At 44.0% G+C, this 27,004-nt stretch overlaps 1 protein-coding gene across 2 annotated transcripts in view; it reads right to left on the reverse strand.

Annotated features, from left to right (window-relative positions):
* LOC118374817 (plectin-like) overlaps window positions 1-27,004 on the reverse strand; it is a 78,510-nt gene that overhangs the window by 24,637 nt on the left and 26,869 nt on the right. For both annotated transcript variants that reach the window (XM_035761298.2, XM_052518332.1), the window contains exons 9-16: window positions 25,393-25,482; window positions 23,391-23,500; window positions 19,565-20,366; window positions 19,162-19,269; window positions 15,849-19,037; window positions 13,994-14,141; window positions 13,674-13,767; window positions 12,649-12,808 (exon numbers count right to left, since the gene is read on the reverse strand). In XM_035761298.2, coding sequence (XP_035617191.2) covers window positions 12,649-12,808; window positions 13,674-13,767; window positions 13,994-14,141; window positions 15,849-19,037; window positions 19,162-19,269; window positions 19,565-20,366; window positions 23,391-23,500; window positions 25,393-25,482 — 4,701 coding nt within the window. The remainder of the gene's footprint in view (window positions 1-12,648; window positions 12,809-13,673; window positions 13,768-13,993; window positions 14,142-15,848; window positions 19,038-19,161; window positions 19,270-19,564; window positions 20,367-23,390; window positions 23,501-25,392; window positions 25,483-27,004) is intronic.

Raw genomic sequence — 27,004 nt, forward strand, 5'->3', positions numbered from 1 at the left:
TCCTCTTCCCCATGTTTGGAATCCAAACCAGTAGATTCATGTCTGTACATAAAATCAAGTGCAAGATAGACCTGGTGTGTTTTTAAATACTAAATACTTTAAATGTGCTAAGTGCTCTCAGAAAGTATTCACAGCCCTTGACTTTTTCCACATTTTGTTGTCACAAAGCGGGATTCAAATTGATTTGTCATTTTTTTTGTCAACAATCCACACAAAATACTTTGTCAAAGTGGAAGAAAATGTATAACATTTGTAAAAGAATTATGAAAAATAAAACACCATATCTTGATTAGATAAGTATTCAACCCCCTGAGTAAATACGTGTTAGAATTACATTTGGCAGCGATTACAGCAATGAGTTTTTGGGGTTAAGTCTCTAATAGCTTTGCACACCTGCATTGTACAATATTTGCACATGATTATATTTCAGATTCTTCTAGCTCTGTCAAGTTGGTGGTTGTTTATCATTGCTAGAAAGACATATTCAATTCTTGCCATAGATTTTCAAGCCAATGTAAGTCAAAACTGCAACTAGGCCAATCAGGAAAATTAAATGTTGTCTTGTTAACCAACTCCAGTGTGTATTTGACCTTGTGTTTTTAGGTTGTTGTCCTGCTGAAAGGTAAATTTGTCTCTGAGTCTGTTGGAAAGCAGACTGAACCAGGTTTTCCTCTAAGATTTTGCCTGTGCTTAGCTCCATTACGTTTCTTTTTACCCCTAAAAGAAATCAAGTGCAGCTACCACCATGCTTGAAAATATGAAGAGTGGGTGTCACACCCTGACCTTAATATTCTTTGTTTTCCTTGTAATTTTGGTTAGGTCAGGGTGTGACATGGGTGATGTATGTGTTTTTGTCTAGGTTTTTTTTTATGTTTATGGGGCTGTTTCTCTTCTTAGGTATATTGTAAGTCTATGGTTGCCTAGATTGGTTCTCAATTAGAGAAAGCTGTCTATCGTTGTCTCTGATTGGGAACCATATTTAGGCAGCCATATTCTGTGGGTACTTTGTGGGTGATTGTTTCCTGTCTCTGTGGTCTCTGCACCAGATAGGACTGCTCTTCAGACGAAGAGGGGGAAATCAGCCGTGACAGTGGTATTAAGTGATGTGTTGTTGGATATGCCCCAAGCATAACACTTTGTATTCAGGGCTAAGTTAATTTCTTTGCCACATTTTCAGCAGTTATACTATAGTGCCTTGTTGCAAACTGGATGCATGTTTTGGAAAATGTGTATTCTGTACAAGCTTCCTTCTTTTCACTCTGTCAATTAGGTTATTATGGTGGAGTAACTAAAATGTTGTTGATCCATCCTCAGTTTTCTCCTATCACAGCCATTAAACTCTGTAACTGTTTTAAAGTCACCATTGGTCCTCATGGTGAAATCCCTGAGCAGTTTCCTTCCTCTCAAGCAACTGAGTTAGGAAGGACGCATGTATCTTTGTAGTGACTGGGTGTATTGATACACCCTCCAAAGTGTAATTCATATCTTTACCATGCTCAAAGGGATATTCCATTTTTTTATATACCCATCAACCAATAGGTGCCCTTCTTTGCGAGGCATTGGAAAACCTTCCTGGTCTTTGTGGTTGAATCTGTGTTTGAAATGCACCTTACAGATAATTGTATGTGTGGAGTACAGAGATGAGAGAGTATTTCAAAAATCATGTTAAATTATTGCACACACAGTGAGTCAATGCACCGTATTATGTGACTTGTAAAGCAGATTTTTCTCCTGAACTTATTCAGGCTTGCTATAACAATTGGGTGGAATACTTATTGTCTCAAGACATTTCAGCATTTTTAATACATTAATTTTTAATACATGCAATGTTTTTTTAAAACATAAAATCAAATGTTATTGGTCACATACACAGGGTTAGCAGATGTTAATGCGAGTATAGCGAATTCCACTTTGAAATTATTGGGCATTGTGTAGGCCAGTGACACAAAATCTAAATGTAATCCATTTTAAATCAGGCTGTAACACAACCTGTGTGACAGCCTGTCTCCATTTAACTTTGTTTCAACTGACTGTGAACACATTGGACAATAGTGCAATATTGCCTACTTGGATTTACTCTTTTTTTTACTCTCCCAAGGCACGGTGTAGCACTTGCCAGCCTGTACTGGAAACCACATTCCCTCCAAGGTGCTTCTCTTCTGGCTATCATACAGGTAATATGACCAGTGTTGCATTGCTGTTTTGATGGGCCCCAGTATTTAATCGCATGAGTAAGTCACAGCTCTCTCCTTGCTGTTGTTAATTAAGCTGGTGAGTTTTCTGCCTTGGCTTATTATCTAACTTGTTAAGCACATTTTTACTCATAAACTTATTTAGGCTTTCTATAACAAAGGGGTTGATACTTAATTACAAAAAAAACATTTTCAACCTTTAACTTTTAATTCATTCGTAAACATTTCGACTTTGACACTATGGGGTATTGTGTGTAGGCCAGTGACCAACAATCTCAATATAATCTATTTTAAATTCAGGCTGTAACAACAAAAGGTGGGAAAAGTCCAGGGGTGTGAATATTTTCTGAAAGCACTGTGTATGACATCACAAATTTTAAAATGATACAAAACTGTAAATGATAGACAAACCTCGCACTGGTTGGTTTCAAATACTAGTGTTAGGTAAAATTACACAAAAGCTTATATTCTGTTTTATCTGCAGATGCATATAACCTTGCCCTAAGAGATATCTGTAGACTCTAGACTTCATAGGGAAAACGGTCACCATATTAGATAAACAACTATTGGCTTTGCTAGCTAGATACTGAATACAAGAAATACATAAATAATGGCATAGAATCATCATAATACAGGTGGTTTCGGATACTACAGCTAACGTTAACTTACTATTCTGAATGGCTTCTCCTGTCTGACCTGCAGATGCATGACTGTAGGCCTAGCTACTTGATGTTGTGGCTGTAATTGCACATAGGCGACATGTAGAATGGCGCCTGAAAGGATGGCTGACGTTTTACATGCGCCTAACCAACTGTGTTATTTGTTCGTTATTTGCGTTGTTTGTACCTTATTTTTTATGTTCTTATTTTGTACATAATGCTGCTGCTACTGTCTCTTGTGACCGAAAATAACGTCTGGGCATCAGAACAGCGATTACTCACCACAAACTAGGTGAAGCATTTCCTTTTAACGAGTCCGACGTGAAGGATATACTGCTTTCCCGGGAACAGGCCCAAATCCCCGTCATTTGCGTGAAGAGATTCAGAGAAAAAGGGGGCGGAGGTCGGGCTCCCTTCTGAGAATTCATAGGTGAGTGAGTAAAACCCTACTGCCATCCGTTCTATTGGCAAACATGCAATCATTGGAAAATAAAATTGATGGCCTATGAGAAAGATTAAACTACCAACAGGACATTAAAAATGTAATATCTTATGTTTCACAGACTCGTGGCTGAACGACAACATAAACATCATACAGCTGGCGGGTTTTACACTGTATCGGCAGGATAGAACAGCAGCCTCTGGTAAGACAAGGGGTGGCCGTCTATGTATATTTGTAAACAAAAGCTGGTGCACAATATCTAAGGAAGTCTCAAGGTAGAGTATCTCATGATAAGCTGTAGACCACACTATCTACCAAGAGAGTTTTCGTCTGTGTTTTTTGTAGCTGTCTAAATTACCACCACAGAAGTGGCACTAAGACCGCACTCAATGAGCTGTATACCGCCGTAAGAAAACAGGAAAATGCTCATCCAGAGGCGGCGCTCCTAGTGGCTGGGGACTTTAATGCAGGGAAACTTAAATCTGTTTTACCAAATTTCCACCAGCATGTTAAATGTGCAACCAGAGGAAAAAAACTCTAGACCACCTTTACTTCACACACAGAGAGGTGTACAAATCTCTCCCTCGCCCTCCATTTGACAAATCTGACCATAATTCTATCCTAAGTGCATCGATGACGTTGTCCCTACACTGACTGTACGTACATATCTCAACCAGAAGCCATGGATTACAGGCAACATCCGCATCGAGCTAAAGGCTAGAGCTGTCGCTTTCAAGAAGTGGGAGACTAATCCGGACGCTTATACTAAATCCCGCTATGCCCTCAGACGAACCATCAAACAAGCAAAGCATCAAGGTAACCTGCCTAAATGATTACCGCCCCGTGGCACTCACGTCAGTAGCCATGAAGTGCTTTGAAAGGCTGGTCATGGCTCACATCAACAGCATCCTCCCGGTTACCCTAGACCCACTCCAATTCGTATACAGCCCCAACAGATCCACAGCTGATGCAATCTCAATCACACTCCACACTGCCCTTTCCCACCTGGACAAACGGAACACTTATGTGAGAATGTTATTCCTTGACAGCTCAGCTTTCAACACCATAGTGCCCTCAAAGCTCATCAATAAGCTAAGGACCCTGGGAGTAAACACCTCCCTCTCTAACTGGATCCTGGATTTCCTGACAGGCCGCCCCCCAGGTGGTAAGGGTAGGTAACAACACATCCGCAGCGTTGATCCTCAACAGGGGGGCCCCTCAGGGGTGCGTGCTCTGTCCCCTCCTGTACTCCCTGTTCCCTCATGACTTTACGGCCAGGCCTGACTCCAACACCATCATTAAGTTTGCCGATGACACGAGGGGTAGGCCTGATCAACAAGACTGACCTTCTCCCTATAGGCTGAAACCTGGCCATATGGTGCCAGGACAACAACCTCTCCCTCAACATGATCAAGACAAAGGAGATGATTGTGGAAGACAGGAAAAGGAGGGCCGAGCATGGCCCCATTCTCATCGACGGGGCTGTAGAGGAGCACGTTGAGAGCTTCAAGTTCCTTGGTGCCCGACAAACTAACATGGTCCAAGCACACCAAGACAGTTGCATCACTGTCTGATATGGCTACTGCTCGGCCTCCGACCGTAAGACACTACAGAGGGTTGTGCGTACGGCCCAGTACATCTGTGGGGCCAAGCTTCCTGGCATCCAGGACCTCTATACCAGGCGGTGTCAGAGGAAGGCCCTAAAAATTGTCAAAGGCTCCAGCCACCCTAGTCATAGACTGTTCTCTCTGCTACCGCATGACAAGTGGTACTGGAGCGCCAAGTCTAGGTCCAAGAGGCTTCTAAACAGATTCTACCCCAAGCCATAAGACTCCTGAACATCTAAAAAAATGGCTACCCAGACTTTTTACATTGTCCCCCTATCTTTTACACTGCTACAGTACTCTCTGTTATCATCTATGCATAGCCACTTTAATAACTCTGCCTACATGTAAATATTTCCTCGACTAACCGATGCCCCCACACATCGACTCTGTACCGGTACTCCCTGTATATAACCTTGCAATTGTTATTTTACTGCTGCTCTTTAATTATTTGTTACTTTTAATTTCCTATTCTTATTTTTTAAACTGCATTGTTGGTTATGGCTTGTAAGTAAGCATTTCACTGTAAGGTGAAATTATAATACCTGTTATATTCAGAGCATGTGACAAATACATTTTTATTTGATGTGATTTAATGCATGTCCATTGAATCAGAACGACAGCTGGCTAGCTAGCTAGGGGTACACCTTCTCATTGAACATCTCATTCCATATTCATGGGCATTAAAGGTCCCCCCTTTGCTGCTAAAACAGCCTCCACTCTTCTGGGAAGGATTTCCACTAGATGTTGCAACATTGCTGCTGGGACTTGCTTCCATTCAGCCACAAGAGCATGAGTGAAGTTTTGCACTGATGTTGGGCGTTTAGGCATGACTCGCAGTTGGCGTTCCAATTCATCCCAAAGGTGTTCGATGGGGTTGAGGTCAGGGCTATGTGCAGGCCAGTCAAGTTCTTCCACACCGATCTCGACAAATTATTTCTGTATGGATCTCGCTTTGTGCTCGGGGGCATTGTCATGCTGAAACAGGAAAGGGCCTTCCCCAAACTGTTGCCACAAAGTTGGAAGCACAGAATCGTCTAGAATGTAATTGTATGCTGTAATACTAATTAGCTAGCTAGCTAATGAACCGATTTTTAGCTGTCTGGCAGCTAACATGTTCTTGATGTGTTCAATAACTTTAGCTAAATCGTAATGACATATTACAGCTAACATCACATTTTGATAACATGCACCAAGTGTAGAACAACTTTGCGACAGACGAGTAGGTAGCCAGTTTCCTGCGTCACATGTGGACATGTGGCGGACTGACTAATCGGATTGCAGAAGTGCTGACAAAAGTGGGCATAGCTAGGATCTATTGTCCATCCGATCAGAGACACTGTGCTCACAACATCTATCTCCTAAATAGCGTCGTTGGTGTATTATTTTCAAATCTTTGAACAAATTGCGCAATATATGCTGTTTTTACCAGGTGCGACTCATCAAACAGACTATAACAAGAATGTAGCCAACTTTCAACAACCTTTTAGATAAGAAAATATCTGCTTACCATTCTGTCATGTCAACCATCCATCTAAATAAAATAATTCCATGTGTCCATGAAATGGGGGTAATCCCGGGCCCAGTTTCCTAATGGGAATTGAAACTTGTGCAACTTCAGTTTAAGTTTTATGTCCATATATATAAATTGCAAAAAAGTTCAACTGATTGAGTGACAGGTTAGTGCAAAATATGTCTATCTGCTGCACTGTGTCAGCACAATGGACAGAGCGTGGCGCGGTGTGTTTAAGGGGGCTATGGAAAGCCACTGAGGCGGTTATTTATGACTCCTTTGGGTTGTCATAAAAAGCAAAAAAGAAAAGGCTAAGTGAACAACGTGATATGACTCCGCCTGTAATATTTGCCACTGCCACGATGGATATCAGAAATTGGCTTCGCCAAAGTAACCAAACAAAAGCGAAAGTAAAGGGAGACAACTGGCTACTGTGTCAGTGGTTGTTAAATGTTATGACAGCGTTGTGACATTCCTCTCTGACATCGAATGCACGCAATCGTGCAAAACAGAAGTAAGACTCAAGGCTACAGGGATACTGAAGGCGGTGACTGACCCCGGCTTTAAGTTTACAGCAACCATAGTGCACAGAATCCTCAAGTCTTCTCGATTCTGTAAACAAATGACTCCAGGCAAAAGCAACAGATCTTTACACTGGAGTCAAAGTGGTCCACAGTGAGTTGAGAAGCTGAGGTGTGACAATGAGTTCGAAGTAATTTAGCCAATGTTTAATGCAAGTGACGCACCACCAGCTCCAAACAAATGAGGACATTATGTCAGTACAAATCTCTAGCAATACGTGGTGAACAGGTCAGCAAGACAGATGAGAAGAGACTGAGTGGAAAAGGCTGTTCTTGGATGCTGTCATTAGTGAAGTGTCAGGACAATTTTTTTATTTTACCTTTATTTAACTAGGCAAGTCAGTTAAGAACAAATTCTTATTTTCAATGACAGCCTAGGAACAGTGGGTTAACTGTCCCTTCAGCGGCAGAACGACAGATTTGTATCTTGTCAGCTCGGGGATTTGAACTTGCAACCTTCCAGTTCCTAGTTCAACACTCTAACCACTAGGCTACCCTGCCGCCCCAGTGGAAGTCAGCTAACTCAAACAGCCAAGTGGTGGAGACCCTGTGTGCCCTTGACCCAGAGAGCCGTGACTTTCCAGATGTGAAAATGGTGAAACATTTGGTGGTGTTGGGTTCTGAGAATATGAAATGTTACTTACTCATGTCACTGATGAGGTTGAGGGTCTTCACCAATAGTTGAAGGTTACATAGTGGGTGCAACTAAGCTTGGAATGTGTTGAGGTCAGGGAACCGATAACATGTGGCAGACATTGATAAGGGGAGACGGGTGGAGATCTTAGAAACTAACAATGTCACTGAGGGATAGAGGCTAATGTATAACGTTTACATTATGTTCGGATATGTTATTGTTAGCCATCAGGGATCCTCTGGGAGGAGAAGAGACACAGTCTGGTATCAATAACCATGACAGACTTGAGTTGGGGAGGAGTGAGCACTTTGGGGTAGAGGTCAGGTCAGATGTGAGGAAGAACATGTATAACTAAGGTTCTGTCTAGCAACAGGGATGCATTGGCTGTTCGGTTGTGGAGGAGGAGACAGCCTAGGAGAAAGGGTTAAATATCAGTGCTTCTGTGAAATGTTTTTTTTTTTTGTCTGAATTGCAGCTGTAACGACCCTTTGGGAAGAATTAAACTTGGTTAAGCTTCTCTAGTGTCCCTGAGTTATTCAATCTGAAAAATAAGAACCTAACAGTGGAAACTGAGTTTAGTTTTTTGCACACTGAAATCGCCCACTCCTGGTCAAATGAGGACAAGTGGACCCCACTTGATATCCTGAAACGATTCTCTGGGCCTCTCTCCACTATGCCGACCGTGCTTACTGCACTGACACGTGGATGACCGTTGGGGAGTCCACAACTACATGCGAGAACTAATTTTACATTTTAACAAACGTGTTGAGTCAGAACAGAAGAAGCATGCTATACCAGAGGAAAGCTCATCTAATCAAACTGGCATTTGAGAGGGATCTTACGAGAATATTTTGGAGAGAATGGAATAATCAATGTTTCATGAGCTGAAATAAAAAATCCTAGAATTTTGTGCACAAATGTGTTTACATCCCTATTAGTGAGTATTTCTCATTTACCAAGATAATCCATCCACATGACAGGTGTGGCATATCAAGAAGCTGATTGAACAGAATGATCCTTACACAGGTGAACTTTCTGCTGGTTACAATAAAAGTTCAATCTAAAATGTGCAGTTGTGTCACACAATAAAATGCTCAAACTTTGAGGGAGCACGCAACCGGCATGCTGACTGCAGGAATGTCCACCAGAGCCGTTGCCAGATCATTTAATGTTAATTTATCAACCATAAGCCGCCTCCAATGTCATTTTAGTGAATTTGGCAGTACGTTCAACCGGCCTCACAACCGCAGACTACGTGTAACCATGAAAGCCCAGGACCTCCATTTCCGGCTTCTTCACCTGTGGTATCGTCTGGGACCTGCCACCCAGACATGAAGCACCTTTTGTGGGAAAAACATATTTGATTGGCTGGGCCTGGCTCTCCAGTGAGTTGGCCCTCAAGTGGTTGGACCTATTACAGGTTTGAAGCGGGCCTATATGCCTATTTATTAGGCAAGACAGCTGAGCATGGCTGCATCTCAATGTAGTAGGTTGTAGTTTATGTTTTGGTTATTTGGATCTCCATTCACCTTTTTGTTTATTGTGTTTACTGTTAATGTAACTATCCTAAATGTAGATTGTGTCCTGCCTTTATCAATCTGATATTTAGTTTACTGTTAATGTAACTATCCTAAATGTAGATTGTGTCCTGCCTTTATCAATCTGATATTTAGTTTACTGTTAATGTCACTATCCTAAATGTAGATTGTGTCCTGCCTTTATCAATCTGATATTTATTTACTGTTAATGTTATCCTAGATTGTGTCCTGCCTTTATCAATCTGATATTTAGTTTACTGTTAATGTCACTATCCTAAATGTAGATTGTGTCCTGCCTTTATCAATCTGATATTTAGTTTACTGTTAATGTAACTATCCTAAATGTAGATTGTGTCCTGCCTTTATCAATCTGATATTTAGTTTACTGTTAATGTAACTATCCTAAATGTAGATTGTGTCCTGCCTTTATCAATCTGATATTTAGTTTACTGTTAATGTCACTATCCTAAATGTAGATTGTGTCCTGCCTTTATCAATCTGATATTTAGTTTACTGTTAATGTAACTATCCTAAATGTAGATTGTGTCCTGCCTTTATCAATCTGATATTTAGTTTACTGTTAATGTAACTATCCTAAATGTAGATTGTGTCCTGCCTTTATCAATCTGATATTTAGTTTACTGTTAATGTAACTAGCCTAAATGTAGATTGTGTCCTGCCTTTATCAATCTGATATTTAGTTTACTGTTAATGTAACTATCCTAAATGTAGATTGTGTCCTGCCTTTATCAATCTGATATTTAGTTTACTGTTAATGTAACTAGCCTAAATGTAGATTGTGTCCTGCCTTTATCAATCTGATATTTAGTTTACTGTTACTGTAACTAGCCTAAATGTAGATTGTGTCCTGCCTTTATCAATCTGATATTTAGTTTACTAGGCCTACCTGGTATCGCTGTTTTGTTCTGTTCCTATTCATTTGTTCGCATTCACAGTTGTGTCGTTATTCTAAGACCAACTGATATTCAGTGTTTTTGTTTGCATTCATGAATAGCTAGGCTACTACTTTCCGCATTTAGTTTGAATTATTTTGGTAAGACAGGTGAATTCCCCTATAACAAACAGCCTTTGTGAATGCAGCCATACACACACCTATCTTCATTACCAAAACAGCATTGCTTTACTGCGTAGGGCGCGGTTTATTGTGCTGATACAGTGCAGCGGATATAGGCTACAGATTTTGCCCAGCCTGTCCCTTCAAAAGCACTCAATCAATGGTCTCGGAGTCTCTGCATTTGAACTTTATGTTTATTGTGGTATAGCGTGATAGTATAGCGTGAAATAAGCAGAATTCAATACACAGTGCCTTCGGAAAGTATTCAGATCCCTTGACTTTTTCCACATTTTGGTAGGTTACAGCCTTATTCTAAAATTGAATTAAATAGGACATTTCCATAAGTATTCAGAACATTTACTCAGTACTTTGTTGAACCACCTTTGGCAGCGATTGCAGCCTTGAGTCTTCTTGGGTATGACGCTAAAAGCTTGGCACACCTGTATTTGGGGAGTTTCTTCCATTCTACTCTGCAGATCCTCTCTAGAACTGTTAGTTTGGATGGGGAGCATTGCTGTACAGCTATTTTCAGGTCTCCTCAGAGATGTTCGATCTGGTTCAAGTCCGGGCTCTGGTTGGGCCACTCAAGAACATTCAGAAACTTATCCCGAAGCCACTCCTGCATTGTCTTGGCTGTGTGCTTAGGGTCGCTGTCCTGTTGGAAGGTAAACCTTTGACCCAGCCTGAGGTCCTGAGCGCTCTGGAGCAGGTTTTCATCAAGGACCACTCTGTGCTTTGCTCCGTTTATCTTTTCCTGACTAGTCTCCCAGTCCCTGCAGCTGAAAAACATCCCTACAGCATGATGCTGCTGCCGCCACCATTCTCATCTGTAGGGATGGTGCCAGGTTCCCTCTAGATGTGACTGACACTTTGTATTCAGGCCAAAGAGTTCAAACTTGGTTTCATCAGACCAGAGAATCTTGTTTCTCATGGTCTGAGTGTGTTTAGGTGCCTTTTGGCAAACTCCAAGTGGGCTTTCATGTGCCTTTTACTTAAGGCCTGATTGGTGGAGTGCTGCAGAGTTGGTTGTCCTTCTGGAAGGAAGGTTCTTCCATCTCCAGAGAGGAACTCTAGAACTTGGTCATAGTGGCCATTGGGTTCTTGGTCACCACCCTGACCAAGGCCCTTCTTCCCCGACTGCTCAGTTTGGCTGAGAAGCCAGCTCTAGGAAGAGTCTTGGTGGTTCCAAAGTTCTTCCATTTAAGAATTATGTAGGCCACTGTGTTCTTGGGGACCTTCAATGCTGCAGAAATGTTTTGGTTACCATTCTTCAGATCTGTGCCTCGACACAATCCTGTCTCGAAGCTCTACAGACAATCTCTTAGAACTCATGGCTTGGTTTTTGCTCTGACATGCACTGTCAACTGTGGGACCTTATATAGACAGGTCGTATTGCCTTTCCAAATGATGTCCAATCAATTGAATTTACAACAGGTGGACTCCAATCTAGTTGTAGAAACAGCTCAAGGATGATCAACGGAAACAGGATGCACCTGAGCTCAATTTCGAGAACCTGTTTTCGTTATTATGGGGTATTGTGTATAGATTGCTGAGTTTAAAAAAAAACATTTTAGAATAAAGCTGTAACAAAATGTTGAATAAGTGAAGGGGTCTGAATACTTTCCGAAGTCACTGTATATGCCATATCTCACAACCGATTGGGGTTACCCGAAGAAAAATACATGTTCACTGTGATAGTATGTGTATTTTTTTCATAGATCTGTGTTATTCCACAAAGTTCTATCTAGAGCATTGTAGTGCTGCAGTGAGGCAGAGGGGTGCAGCTGGGACATAGCTCTACTTAGCTCTAGTAGAGTGAGACAGCTGTGCACTGTGATAGCCAGTCCAAAACTGAGTCAGAGGTTTAGGTACTTTGACAAATCTCAGAAATGTGCTGTTCCCCTTTAATCTACCAATGAATCATCAATCTACCAATCATCATCAGCACCTTCCACCACTTGTCTTATAAAGAGATTGTGTTTGTAAGTCTTATTGGGATAGTTTTCCACGCAAGTGCGACACACATCGACCATTGATTTGAAGGTTGTAGTCTTTCTTCTTCTCGGTGAAGCCATCAGCCGGCTATATATGGCTAGATAACTGTGTCCTTTGCTAGTTAGCTAGCTGGAAGGTAGGGCAAAGATGATGATTGGGAATTGTTGATTGGGAATTGTTGTATTTTACTTCCCGACTTAAGTTAAACTGCAACACCAAAGCTGGCTTGTAGGTACAGTCGAAAGCATGCTTCGAGACCAGCTCACTTCACGGCACATTTTTTCCTGTCAGACCCAGTATTCGAACTCAACCCAGGTCTGCCAAATAAACGCAACCCAGGTCTGGTGGTCATTGATCTAAATTGGCACACTGGGTGCCATGCAGTGTACTATATGGGTGTCTGGTGGTGTCTTGCCTGCTTGTGGATGCTGAGCACCTGGTTCTCCCTCTGGCACTGTAGCAGGGCCTGTCTCTCGGCCTCCAGGGCCTGATTCTGCTGGGCGCACTCCAGACACTTCTGGGAGTACTGGCCCGACAACACCTCCAGCTCCCTGTGCAGAGACCGCAGCTCAACCCTGGACGATGGGGCAAAGGGGAAAGTCGGCAGTTATATAAAGGTGCATGTACTTTGCATTGAAACAAACATGTAACACTCACACACACACACAGTGCATGCATGCACACACACACTTTCAAAAAGCCAGGTGCATGAATACAAAAAACACCCAGATAAGAAAGGGACATACAGTCTCAGTCAAACGTTTGGACACACCTACTCATTCCAGGGTTTTTCTTTATTTTTACTATTTTCTACAATGTAGAATAATAATGAAGACATCAAAATGATTAAGTAGCACAAATGGAATCACTTAGTAACCAAAAACAATCTAATTTATATTTGAGATTCTTCAAAGTATTCACCCTTTGCCTTGATGACAGCTTTTGCACACACTCATATACACTGTGGCAGTGTCCGAATAACCATATGTGCGTTCTAAATAGTAGGCATTTTGGGTATGCAAACAAATACATTTTTATAGTATGTTAAATTTGGAAAATGTAGTGCTTTAAATGCCAGGATGTCATACTCATTTCAGCTTCTCGTCTAGTAGAATTCACTGTACACTATTAAGGAAGAGAATTGTCTTTAGAAACGTGTGTTTGACAACAGCTGATAATCAGCTGAGGAGACACACTGTACCAAAATTCATGAATGGTGGGAATCAACGCAATTGTGCATTAGATGATGGATTCTCAGTAGGATGAGCCTAGTATGATGATATTTGTTGCTTGCTGTATTTGTTTTTAGTAAACACTGCGTTCTAGTATGCAATTTAAGTAAGTAGTAGGCAAGCCAGATTTATTTTCAACACACATATTACATTTACATTTAAGTCATTTAGCAGACGCTCTTATCCAGAGCGACACATAGTCACTCACTCATACTGGGAGGGAAGGTCCGTGATGTCAGAGCTCCCTCCACTCTGACTCCTCTCCAGCTCCTCCCGATGAGCATTCCTGATTGCCTCGATCGCTACACACAGGCCACAAACACAGGAAGTGAACAGACATGTTGCCACATGCTGCCCCCATCCCACTTCAAGGGGCATGTTCAGCAGGACACAACGTTGTGAAACATTCAGATGGAAATATGCTAAGTGGAACAAACATGCCACTCTAAGGAATCATATTGACTCTATTAATTTGAATCAGCAACTTTCAACCATGTTTGGCTACAGAACATGGGACAGATGTTTTACCTGCGACAGTGGCGGCTGTCTCCTCCTCCAGTAGGCAGTCTCTCTCCTGCAGGAGCGTGGCCACCTCCCTCTGGTGCTGCCGTTGCAGATCCCCCACCAGCTTCTGGTGTACCTCCTCCATGGCAGTGAAGCCACGCTCACAGGAAACCTGCAGGGTATGAATTTCACAATTACATGTGTATACTTTTTAACACCTGCTTTTATGGAGTATTTGGTATGATGTTGGTACTGATGTATATCAAAGCATTAGCATTTACAGTGCCTTCAGAAAGTATTCAGACCCCTTGACTTTTTCCAGATTGTGTTACATTACAGCCTTATTCTAAAAGTGATCAAATATTTTTTTTAATATCCGCCATCTACACACAATACCCCATAATGACAAAAGGGAAAACAGGTTTGTAGAAATTATTGCTAATTTATTACAAATAAAAAACAGAAATACCTTGATTACATAAGTTTTCAGACCCTTTGCTATGAGACTCGAAATTGAGCACAGGTGCATCCTGTTTCCATAGATCATCCTTGAGATGTTTCTACAACTTGATTAGAGTCCACCTGTGGTAAATTCAATTGATTGGACATGATTTGGAAAGGCACATACCTGTCTATATAAGGTCCCACAGTTGTCAAAGCAATAACAAAGCCATGAGGTCAAAGGAATTGTCCCTAGAGCTCCGAGACAGGATTGTGTTGAAGGACATATCTGGGGAAGGTTATCAAAAAATGTCTGCAGCATTGAAGGTCCCCAAGAACAGTGGCCTCCATCATTCTTAAATAGAAGGACCACCAAGATTCTTCCCAGAGCTGACTGCCCAGCCAAACTGAGCAATCAGGGGAGAAGGGCCAGGGAGGTGACCAACAACCCGGTTGTCACTCTGGAACTCTGTCAGAGAACCTTCTAGAAGGACAACCATCTCTGCAGCATGCCACCAATCAGGCCATTATGGTAGAGTGGCCAGACGGAAGCCACTTCTCAGTAAAAGACAAACATACATAAAGACTCTCAGACCATGAGAAACAAAATTCTCTGGTCTGATGAAACCAAGATTGAACCCCTTTGGCCTGAATGCCAAGCGTCACGTCTGGATGAAAGCCGGCATCATCCCTAGGGTGAAGCATTGTGTTGGCAGCATCATGCTGTGGGGATGTTTTTCAGCAGCAGGGACTGGGAGACTAGTCAGGACTGAGAGAAAGATGAACACAGCAAAGTACAGAGATCCTTGATGAAAACCTGCTCCAGAGTGCTCAGGACCTCAGACTGGGGTGGACGTTCACCTTCCAACAGGACAACTACCCTAAGCACATAGCCAAGACAACGCAGGATTGGCTTCGGGACAAGTCTCTGAATGTACTTGAGTGGCCCAGCAAGAGCCCGGACTTGAACCCGATTGAACATCTCTGGAGAGACGTGAAAATAGCTGTGCAGTAACGCTACCCATCCAACCTGACAGAGTTTGAGACGATCTGCAAATAAAAATGGAAGAAACTCCCCTAATACAGGTGTGCCAAGCTTGTAGCGTCATACCCAAGAAGACTCAATGCTGAAATCACTGCCGAAGTACTTCAACAAAGTACTCAGTAAAGGGTCTGAATACTTATGTAAATGTCATATTTCAGTTTAAATTTTTAATACATTTGCAAAAATTCTAAAAAATTCTTTTTGATTTGTTGTTATGGGGTATTGTGTGTAGATTCATGAGGGTAAAAAAACTATTTAATACATTTTAGAATAATGCTATAATGTAACACAATGTGGACAAAGTCATGGGTATGAATACTTTCCAAAGGCACTGTACATAAGTCAATGTGTTTGTGTAAACGTATTGGGTATTTGAGTGGGGCTGTGTTGTACCTTGATGTTTTCAAGGTCTCTCTGATAAGCTTCCTTCATGGCAACTTCATCCCCTTCCAGATTCCGTCTCCCTGCCTCATCTTTCATGGTGTTTACCTGCGTCTCAAGCACATGGATTCGTTTCTTCATTGTTTCCATAGACACCATGTCTATTTTGCAGGCTCCATCCAGATTAAGTTTATCTGCCGGCAGGGTGGAATCCAAGGTGAAGTCTGGGTAGAAGGTGGCTTTTTCGGGAGTAGTGTTAGGGGTGGTCTGTGATGAGCGGGACTCTTGTTGTGCATCTGTTGCAACACAGGTAGACTGAGCATGGTGGCTGTGCAGACGTATCATTTCCTCCTCGTGGATCTTCTGGAGCTCCTGCATCTTCCCTTGGAACTCCTCCTCCAGCTTCTGCACTTGCTCCTCGTGGCGATCCTCGATGCTCTCGATATCAGCTAGGAGTACACCCACCTTACGCCGGGTCTCGCTCTCTGCTGCGGCCCTCCCTTGCTCCACCTGCTCCAGCTTCTCCTTGAGGGCCTGGCTGTCCTCCTGCAGTCGTGACAGGGCGAGGCTAAAAGTGCGGCGGTCCTTGCTGAGCATGGCCTCTTGCTCCTGACACAGCGCCACTAGGCTGTCGAATGCCCCCTTGCACTGCTGCAGTTCCTGTTCGTGATCCAGCTGCAGGCGGCATGCCACGTAGGTCACCTGGGACTGGACCAGCACCTCCGGCCAGTACAGGGTCAAGTCCAGGGTTGCAACAGAGTCCGGGTCATCCAACCAGCGTCTACCTTTCGCCGCACTACTCTCCCCCTTTGAGCCACTGCTGCTGGGGATCTCCTGACAGAGTTGGTGCAAGACCTTGGCCCTTTTCCTCAGCTGGACTGCAAGTCTTTCTGTCCAGTCGTGTTGTTTCTCTGTCTTGTCCCCACTCCAGACTGATTGGATCCTCTCCAGCAGGTTGTCTGTGAGGCCTCCGGACTTCAACTGGACCTGTTCCTCATAAGGAGCCAGCTCTGGAGGACTGACATCAGCCAGACCCCTGGCCTTACCAGAGCTCAGATTGTTATCCCCAGCGCCACCACACTGTTCCTCTGACTGAGAGCTACACCATAGCTGCTCCCTGGTCGGGTTGTCAGAGTGCAGTTCTTCTTGTATGGGCTCTCCCTGGTAGCGATGCTGTAAGGTTAGAGAGATGTAAGCTAACTCTGCTCTGGTACAGACCCTGCCAATGGCGCTCTCCTCCGACTCAGTGTCGCCACCTACTGGTTCCCTACAATCCATTCCGAGGGCCATCCTTTTCAAAAGCACGTCGGCATACATGTGTGCCGAGTCACCTTCGTCTCCACCAAGGAGGGCTTCATTCTGGCAAAATAATGTATCTTGGCTCTGCATTGCCGACGCCATCTTCTCCAACGTAGACGCTTCCAGGGCTAAAGCTCTACCCAATGTTTTCATTCCAGCTTCCTCTCCTTCTGGGCATGACATTGGAGCATACGTGCCTGTGCTCATTTGCTCAACCTTGTCCTCTGATAGTGTCTTGTCATCAATCAAGTCTTCCTCCTCCCTCTGAGCTCGGTGGCACTCGTGCCATTGCTCATCGGCAATTATTCCTCCTTGCCTGAGGCAGGCGGCAGCAGTGACCAGCTGCATCTCCAGGGCACAGAGCTCGGTTTCTAGGTCAGGGTTGCTACCTTCACCAGGGTTCCTCCTCAGCAGGGCTTGGATCCTCTCTCTGCAGGCCTGCACACTGGCCAGGGCCGCCTGACACTGCCCACCCAGCACCCTGGTTCGGCCCTCTGTTTCCAGGGCGAAGCGCCTGCTCTGCTTGGCCTGATTGTGAAGAAAGAGGCTAAGGCGCTGGGTAGCGGCCCGGCTCTGGGTGAGCTGGGAGAGGACGTGGGGGTCGGTGGCTGCACTGCTGCACCACTGACCTTGTGGCTCCTCCAGCCTCTGGGTGATGTCTCTCAATTTCTCCTCTGTCACATACAGCTTGGTCTCCAGGACCTGGATCACTGACATGAACCTGTCCGGATCATCTCCAGCCGTAACGATGTACTGGTAGGCCGGGTCGACAGAACATGAGCCAGGTCCGGAGTGGCTTATGGCAGGGACGCTGCTGCTATTTGTCTGTCCTCCGTCTGTATTGTAGGAGTGGTGGATGATCTGGGTTTCCCGTGAATTCAGACCGCTGGATTTGATATTCAGTCTGTTGTCAGTCACTTTGAAGAGAGGAAGAGAGGAACAACAGGTGCATGCTTCCTTCACCTCACTCAGTTTCAGCTCGGTCTCTTCCAGGCTGCTCCCAAGGGCGGCCATCTTAACCAAGGCTTCACTCAGCTCCCGCTCCTTCCTGTCCAGCAGCCTCTTGTAGTCCTCCATGGCATCACTGGCTGCCACCTCCCTCTCCTGCGCCTGTCCCAGGGCCCGCTGTAGCTCCTCTGAAACACTCTCGTAGGAGTGCTCCAGGTTGTAGTAGTCAGTCTCCTCCGTCTGTAGGCGTCTCTGCAGCTGAACCACCTCCCCGTCTGCCTCGGCCAGCTGGTTCTGCAGCTCTTGGCAGCGTCTCTCCAGCTGCTCCCCCTCCCCCTGTAGCCTCCCTATAGCCGCCAGCGTGCGGGCCAGCTCCTCCTGCAGCTGCTGCTGAGCCTCCGCCACCTCTCCTTCCCTGGCCCACGGCTGACCCTGCCCCTTCCACAATGTTTCCGCTTGCTGCTCAGCCTTTTGCAGCTGCTCCTGCAGGTCCTGAGAACGGCGCTCCGCCTGGGCCAGGTTGGCCCCCAGGCTTCTGCGTTCCCTGTCCTGGCTCTCCTGCAGGAGGCCCAGGTGCTTCTGCAGGCGCACCTCCTTCTCGGCCTGTGCCTCCTCTTTTGCTCTCATCTGGGCTGACACCTCTTGTAGTCGCTGGCGCAAACACTCCAACTCCTGCCGGTGTTCGTGCTCCCCCTCCTCCCGCTGCTTCCGAGCGCTCTGACGCTCCTGCTGCAGCTCTGAGCGTGCCAAGGCTGCAGCCTCCCCTGCGCTTAACGCCCGCGCCTGCAAGGCGATGAACTCGGCCCTCCGCTGCAGTTCAGCCTCACGCGCCTCCTCCTGGCTCCTCCTCTGGGCCTCCAGCTCGAAGCGCAGGTCCTGGTTCAGCTTCTGAAGACGCTGCCACGCGCATGACTGTGCGGAGGAGGACTGGTTGAAAGATGTGGGTAGGCCATTCTAAAAGAGATTGATGGGAGATTTGGTTCCATTGTTACGGGGAAGCTAAACCAAGCGTACCTTAAGTATTATAAAGTATTTGACTTATGTATTTGACCCAATTCAGCTACAGGTATGGTCTGACCTGTAGTAGGCGGTTCTCCCTGGAGCGTTCCCTCTCCTGCTGCAGCTGTTGCTGCAGACTGATGTTCACCTGCTGGAGTCTGGACAACTCTCTCTGGGTCTGCTCCAGCTGAGGGCACACACACAGAAACATGCTCAAACACACACACACACACACACACACACACACACACACACACACACACACACACACACACACACACACACACACACACACACACACACACACACACACACACACACACACACACACACACACACACACACACACACAGAGAAACACACACATGCCTGAACACACACAAATGCATCCTCAAACACACACATACATACAATCACAAACAAGCCACAGTAACTTAAATCACACTCCTAACACACCGTTATACACACATACTCTAGCTCACCTCTTCAGCCTGCTGTTCATAGGACTGCTGCTCCGTCTCTTCTTTGGTTTCGTCAGAGTTATTGATGGGAACCCACCTCTCCTCTCTCAGCGGTGTGGAAGCCACTTTCTGCTCTATCACCACATCCACCCGTACACCGGCAGTGCCATCACAAGGGGTGGGGCTAGGAGTGTTGCCAAAGCCATCACCAGAGGCAACGCTAGGGACATCACTAGGGGTGTGGCCAGTGACATCGTCATCGCCACAACCAATGGGCAGCTCTGGTGTAGAAGAGGTGGAGCTGTTGTCCACCTCAGAAATGGTCCTTTTTTCAAAAACCTTATTTTGAGCATGAACTAGTGTTGTGGATGTTGTGGGTGTTTTGGTCCCAGCAACACTTCTTTCCTCTAGGGGTGTGGCCGTGAATGGAGCCTGGGGTAGCATGGTTGGATCTGCCCCCCTTTGTAGCACCTCCGCCTCTTGTGAAGCTACAGTGTCCCTGAGGCACTGGGAAGAGTACGAGGAGGAGCAGGCGTTAGAGGCAACCAGAGAGGAGGCAGAGGAGACTGGTGATGGGCTGCCGCCGTCAGCGGTGTCCCATCCTACCACAGGACGCGACTGTCCACTGGGCTCCGCCTCCTTCTCTACGCCCTGGTGGTGCTGATGGCGGCTAAAATCAGCCCAGTCAAAGGTTTTGTAGCGTCCCTCCTGGCGACGCTCGCGGACACTACGGTTCTTCCTCTGATCTGGATCCACATCTTCCTCTGCAGAGCGTGTCTCCATAGGGCCTAGAGCTGGTGGCTCCTTCTGCTGTGGAAGAGAACTGGAGGACAGAAGAGATGGCAAAGGCATGGTCAACTGTTGTCAAATGACAACATAACAGTTTACGTAGTAAGCTTTCTCATCACCTAGCCACGACAAAGGGACCAAGTCAACTGTTACAATCTACATAGGGTATGCCAGAACTACTTTACATTTAGATTTTTTCACCTAGTCGGCTCAGGGATTCAAACCAATGCTCTTAACCGCAAGGCTATCTGCCACCCAAAATACTTTCAAATACTTGAACTGTGGGTTGATTTCGTTTTCTGGGCACAATGGAAACAATGGAATGTCCAAAAGTGCAAACTCCAAACTGGGTCAAGTGCACATCAAACTCTACATATTTCACGTAATGTATTTGACCCAGGTCTGGTGTACAGGTAACACTTTACTTGACACCCAGCGTCATAACATGTTATGACACAGTCATAACCATGTCATATGTCATAACAGCTGACATAACTTGTCATAACCTGTTATAACATGGTCATGACACTGTCATGACACATATTTAGACCTGTTGTGACATATATTGCGTTATTTTACGGCTGGTTATGACACCTACATAAGATTGTCGAAAACCACAAAATCACCACACAAGGCAAAGCCTTCCATTACACCATAGTCTACATGTCAATAGTATATTTATGATGTATACTTTTTGACGAAATTATTGCAACCCCTATTACTAGCCTGTTCAACCTCTCTTTCGTATCGTTTGAGATTCCCATAGATTGGAAAGCTGCCGCAGTCATCCCCCTCTTCAAAGGGGGAGGCACTCTAGACATTAACTGCTACAGACCTATATCTATTCTGCCCTGCCTTTCTAAAGTCTTTAAAAGCCAAGTTAAACAAACAGATTACCGACCATTTCGAATCTCACCCTACCTTCTCCGCTATGCAATCTGGTTTCAGAGCTGGTCATGGGTGCACCTCAGCCACGCTCAAGGTCCTAAACGATATCAAAACCGCCGTCGATAAGCAGCCGTATTCATCGACCTGGCTAAGGCTTTCGACTCTGTCAATCACAACATTCTTATTGGCAGACTCAACAGCCTTGGTTTCTCAAATGACTGCCTCACTTGGTTCACCAACTACTTCTCCGATAGAGTTCAGTATGTCAAATCGGATGGCCTGTTGTCAGGACCTCTGGCAGTCTCTATGGGGGTGCCACAGGGTTCAATTCTCGGGCCAACTCTCTTCTCTGTATACATCAATGATGTCGCTCTCGCTGCTGGTGATTCTTTGATCCAGCTCTACGCAGACGACACCATTCTGTATACCTCTGGCCCTTCGTTGGACACTGTGTTAACTAACCTCCAGATGAGCTTCAATGTCATACAACTCTCCTTCTGTGGCCTCCAACTGCTCTTAAATGCAAGCAAAAATAAATGCATGCTCTTCAACCGATCACTGCCCGCACCTGCCCGCCCGTCCAGCATCACTACTCTGGACGCTTCTGACTAGAATATGTGGACAACTACAAATACCTGGGTGTCTGGTTAGACTGTAAACTCTCCTTCCAGACTCACATTAAACATCTCCAATCCAAAATTAAATCTAGAATAGGCTTCCTATTTCGCAACAAAGCATTCTTCACTCATGCTGCCAAACATACCCTCGTAAAACTGGCCATCCTACCGATCCTCGACTTCGGCGATGTCATTTACAAAATAGCCTCCAACACTCTACTCAACAAATTTTGTCACCAAAGCCCCATATACTACCCACAACTGCGACCTGTATGATCTCGTTGGCTGGCCCTCGCTTCATACTCATCGCCAAACCCACTGGCTCCAGGTCATCTACCAGTCTCTGCTAGGTAAAGCCCCACCTTATCTCAGCTCACTGGTCACCATAGCAGCACCCACTTGTAGCACTCACTCCAGCAGGTATATCTCACTGGTCAGCCCCAAAGCCAATTCTTCCTTTGGCCGCCTCTCCTTCCAGTTCTCTGCTGCCAATGACTGGAACGAACTGCAAAAATCACTGAAGCTGGAGACTCTTACCTCCCTCACTAGCTTTAAGCTCCAGCTGTCAGAGCAGAGATCACTGCACCTGTACATAGCTCATCTATAAATAGCCCATCCAATCTACCTCATCCCCATACTGTATTTATTTATTTATCTTGCTCCTTTGCACCGCCGTATCTCAACTTGCACATTCATCTTCTGCACATCCTATAATTCCAGTGTTTAATTCCTATATTTTAATTACTTTGCCACCATGGCCTATTTATAGATTCTTCTACTGTATTATTGATTGTATGTTTGTTTATTCCATGTGTTGTTGTATGTGTCAAACTGCTTTGCTTTCGCAGTTGCAAATGAGAACTTGTTCTCAACTAGCCTACCTGGTTAAATAAAGGTGAAATAAAATAACAGTAAAAACATTCAACAACAACAAGGATATAATCATTTTTGGGTAGGAATAGATGTGGGTTTTGACACTCTTATGTAGGTGTCATAATCAGCCATAAAATAACACAATATATGTCACAACAGGTGTAAATATGTGGGTCATGACAGTGTTATGACCATATAATGACAGGTTTAGTCAGCTGTTATCACATTATGACATGGTTGTGACAGTGTTATAATGTGTTATGACACTGGGTGTCAAGTAAAGTGTTACCCAAATACATCTAAAGGGCAAGGGTCACGAGGCCCAAGGATTCAACCTGGCTCTGAGAGTGGACAGTTCTAGCCGCCGCAGGTTTTTCCTAAAGAGTAGCATGGAAGACATAGGACAAAGTAGGAAAGAAGAGCCATCAGACTTTGTGTATCCTAACAAGCACATATCAGGGGATTGAGGTGTTCAGTGTTGGATGCCATTTTGATTTGTTCATTTTTACTCTTTGATTTATAGACTTGCAGTTTTCACATTATTGTAAACTGAAGTAAATTGTGTAATGTTCTGTTTAGAGCGTTGATGTTATCTTTTTGTCTTGTCAGTCTTGTTTTGAGATGGAAAATCAATCAATAAATCATAAATAGTTTGTCTCAACCAGAGAAGACTCCTTTACCTTGAGACGACCAGGGCCACGTTGTGCCTCACGTTCTTCATCACTGCCTGGACCCAGTTCCTCCGGATCCCAGAAGTCATGGCACACAGGGTGAACGCTCCCTCTGCAGTCTTTGTGAGGAGGGGGGAAGACTCAATCACTGTGTTACTCAATCACTCAATTTCAGTGTGCTTTTTGTCATTAACTATCCTACCCGGTCCTGTTCTACCCTTGAATAATTAATTTCATAGAATATTTTCACCCTGAACATGCACTACACACAGAACACAAAAAAAGATCTGATCTAAGATACACCCCAATGAACCCTTTATTATTTTAATACCATCCCACACACCCCTTGACAGCCCTACTGCATAGAACAGGTAAACTGTCGGGCTATAACAAATCATCTCAACTGACTGAGGATTAACCAATCAAAGACTCCAAATGTGACTCGTTTCAGGTAACTAGGCGTATGTCGTAAGTCACAACTTCACAGGAGAGGCATTTGAACGTTTATTTTAATTTATTCAGCAGAAATGCCTTCTGGAACATTTGGATCTTTCATTTGCCTTAATAACAAACTTGTATGCCATCTGTAAATATGAATAAAGTTGTTAAATTTACAAGCCTAGTTGGTTTAGCCACAGAAAAAGACAGGAACCTTCCCGCTAGCCATACATAATTGGCTGAGATAATGAAAGGGCTGAACATGCTGAGAGATAAGTTTCAGATTGTTCTGCCATGTAGCATCTTCTGTCTATAAAATGAGCTGCTCCTTATGTGTGGATAATCCTTCCGACTGCAGTTTTTTTTTTAAAGATATAACATTAGCTATGGAGAACTGAAAATGTGTTGCTAATGCTCAGGCCCTATCGACAACGGTCAGTGGGGGAAAAATGTGACGGACTACTTTCAGTAGGATGATCGTACCATGCTGACTCTCAGGAAATCCCTGATTTAGGTAAAAACATTTTAATTGAAGAAGACATTGTAGAGTCAGTCTTCTGATGACAGCGATGGGGAAGAAACATGGATCAACAGTGTTGTTGTCACGGAAGAAGTTTACAGAGGTTTGAAATCTGTACAAATAAATAGGAAATTAAACAGGACGTCGTGTTTAATGAAAGGGGTTGCAGTCTGCTGTTGAGCGTTCGTCCATGCATACGGGTAAGAATCGAGCTACAGTTTCAGATATTATACGTTTCACATTTTGTCAGAAAGTTGTTTTCATTGGAAGTTCAAGCGTACTGTTAACATTACGTGTATGATCTGTATAGTAATATTATCTCAGCAAGCCATTTGCATTGCTAGTTATAGCCTAATGTTACCTAGCTAACTATCTAACATTGAACTTATTTGGTTAACTTTAGCTAGCTATGACCCTCGGTTTTGTATTGCGAGTACTCTATGGATTGGGATTATGGCTCATTGTTTAGCTAGCTACATGTCTAAACAAAAGACCCCAAGATAAAGCGTACTGTTAGCTTTCTAGCTGAGATTAGATGACTGGCTCGGTAGCTAAAATTATGTGTATGATCTGTGTAGAAAATATTATCTCAACAATCCATTTGCATTGCTAGTTATAGCCTAATGTTAGCTAGCTAACTAGCTAACATTGAACCTATTTGGTTAACTTTAGCTAGCTATGACAATTAGTTTGTATTTCTAGTACTCTATGGATTGGGATTATGGCTCATTGTTTAGCTAGCTAGCTAAACAAAAGACTCCACTTCACCAGATGATTACATGACCCATCAAGTTAACAAGGTGCGTCTGACAGTGATTACTGTTTGTATAATAGCACTGTTGTATAATAGTGCTAAAGTATTTGTGTCTGGAATTTATCTTTAAGCATCAGTAGAACAAGCCTGGCTTTCCTCTACCAGTCATACAAGGAAAATGGTCTGGATATACCATTTTGTAGCTCTGTCTCTACTTTTATCAAATGTAAAAAAAACACAATTTCAAATTTTGCTACATAAAACTGAATCAAAGCGGTCGGTCACAAATGTCAACTCACGTGTATCTGGAAGCCGTAGTTCCTCTGAACTGGGTAGTCTGTGATGTCATAACAAGTAGAAAGGTTAATCTCGCCATCCAAATCAGCAGCCTGAAATTAAATATGATAGAGAAAGACCGTTGAAGTTAAGAGGATGTTGTGATGCCCACACACACACACACACACTCTCTCACTCATTCTCTCTTTCTCTCTCACACATAAAATAATACAAGTCTAGTGTATTCTCAAACAACATTTAAAATAAGGCTGTGGCAGTGGATCTGACATTTTCAGGATCGTTATACCGCAGACAAAGGGATCTGGAGCTTCCTGAAGATTCTGGAATTGTGACCCGGAGAAAAATGGGGGAGGGCCATGCTTTTTCAATTTCAGACAGTGGGAGGGTTTAGTATTATTTATTTTTTAAATCTAGTCCAGGTGTCATGCCCTGACCTTAGAGAGCCTTGTTTATTCTCTATTTGGTTAGGTCAGGGTGTGACGTGGGTGGGCAAATCTATGTTTCTATTTCTTTGTTGGCCTAGTATGGTTCCCATTCAGAGACAGCTGTTTATCGTTGTCTCTGATTGGGCATCATACTTAGGCAGCCTTTTTTCCCACCTTAGAGTGTGAGATCTTGTTTGTGTGTAGTTGCTTTCTGCATGTAGCTTTACGTTAGTTTTTGTATTTTGTTGTTTTTTCGGTGTCATTTAAATAAAATAAAAAATGTACGCCGACCACCCTGCACCTTGGTCCAATCCATCTTTAAACGATAGTGACACCAGGGAACAGTTATGTATTTTATAATAGATTAAATGTCAATATTGCTTAGTGTTTAAGAATTATTTGCTTATTGATGTGTGCCCAATGCTGCCCCTCATCCCTGATTCTTTGCTGGGCGTGCAATATTAAGTGCGCCAATATTTAGTGTGGTCTCAATCAAATGATCCATAGCCTATACTGTAGGCTATAGGCCAAGGCTACTGTATACGAAATGAATGCTCTGAGAAAGGAAATATAATGGTATTTGTCACATACTCTGAATACAACAGGTGTAAACTTTACTGTGAAATGCTTACTTACGAGCCCTTTCCCAACAATGCAGAGTTAAAAAGGAATACAAAAAAAATACAAATAAGGGAAAAAAAGGAAATAGTAACAATAAAATAACAATAACGAGGCTTGCCGTGGGTGCGGCAGCGGAGAGAACAGTCTATGACTTGGGTGGCTGTAGTCTGACGATTGTTGGGGCCTTCCTCTGACACCGCCTGCTATATCAAATCAAATCAAATGTATTTATATAGCCCTTCGTACATCAGCTGATATCTCAAAGTGCTGTACAGAAACCCAGCCTAAAACCCCAAACAGCAAGCAATGCAGGTGTAAAAGCACTATAGAGGTCCTGGATGGCAGGGAGCTAAGCCCCAGTGATGTGGTCCTTCTGTAGCTCAGTTGGTAGAGCATGGCGCTTGTAACGCCAGGGTAGTGGGTTCGATTCCCGGGACCACCCATACGTAGAATGTATGCACACATGACTGTAAGTCGCTTTGGATAAAAGCGTCTGCTAAATGGCATATTATTTATTATTATTATTACTGGGCCATACGCATTGCCCTCTGTAAGATCTTGCGGTGGG

This window comes from Oncorhynchus keta, chromosome 5 (assembly GCF_023373465.1).
Source record: "Oncorhynchus keta strain PuntledgeMale-10-30-2019 chromosome 5, Oket_V2, whole genome shotgun sequence".
Classification (NCBI taxonomy): Eukaryota; Metazoa; Chordata; class Actinopteri; order Salmoniformes; family Salmonidae; genus Oncorhynchus; species Oncorhynchus keta.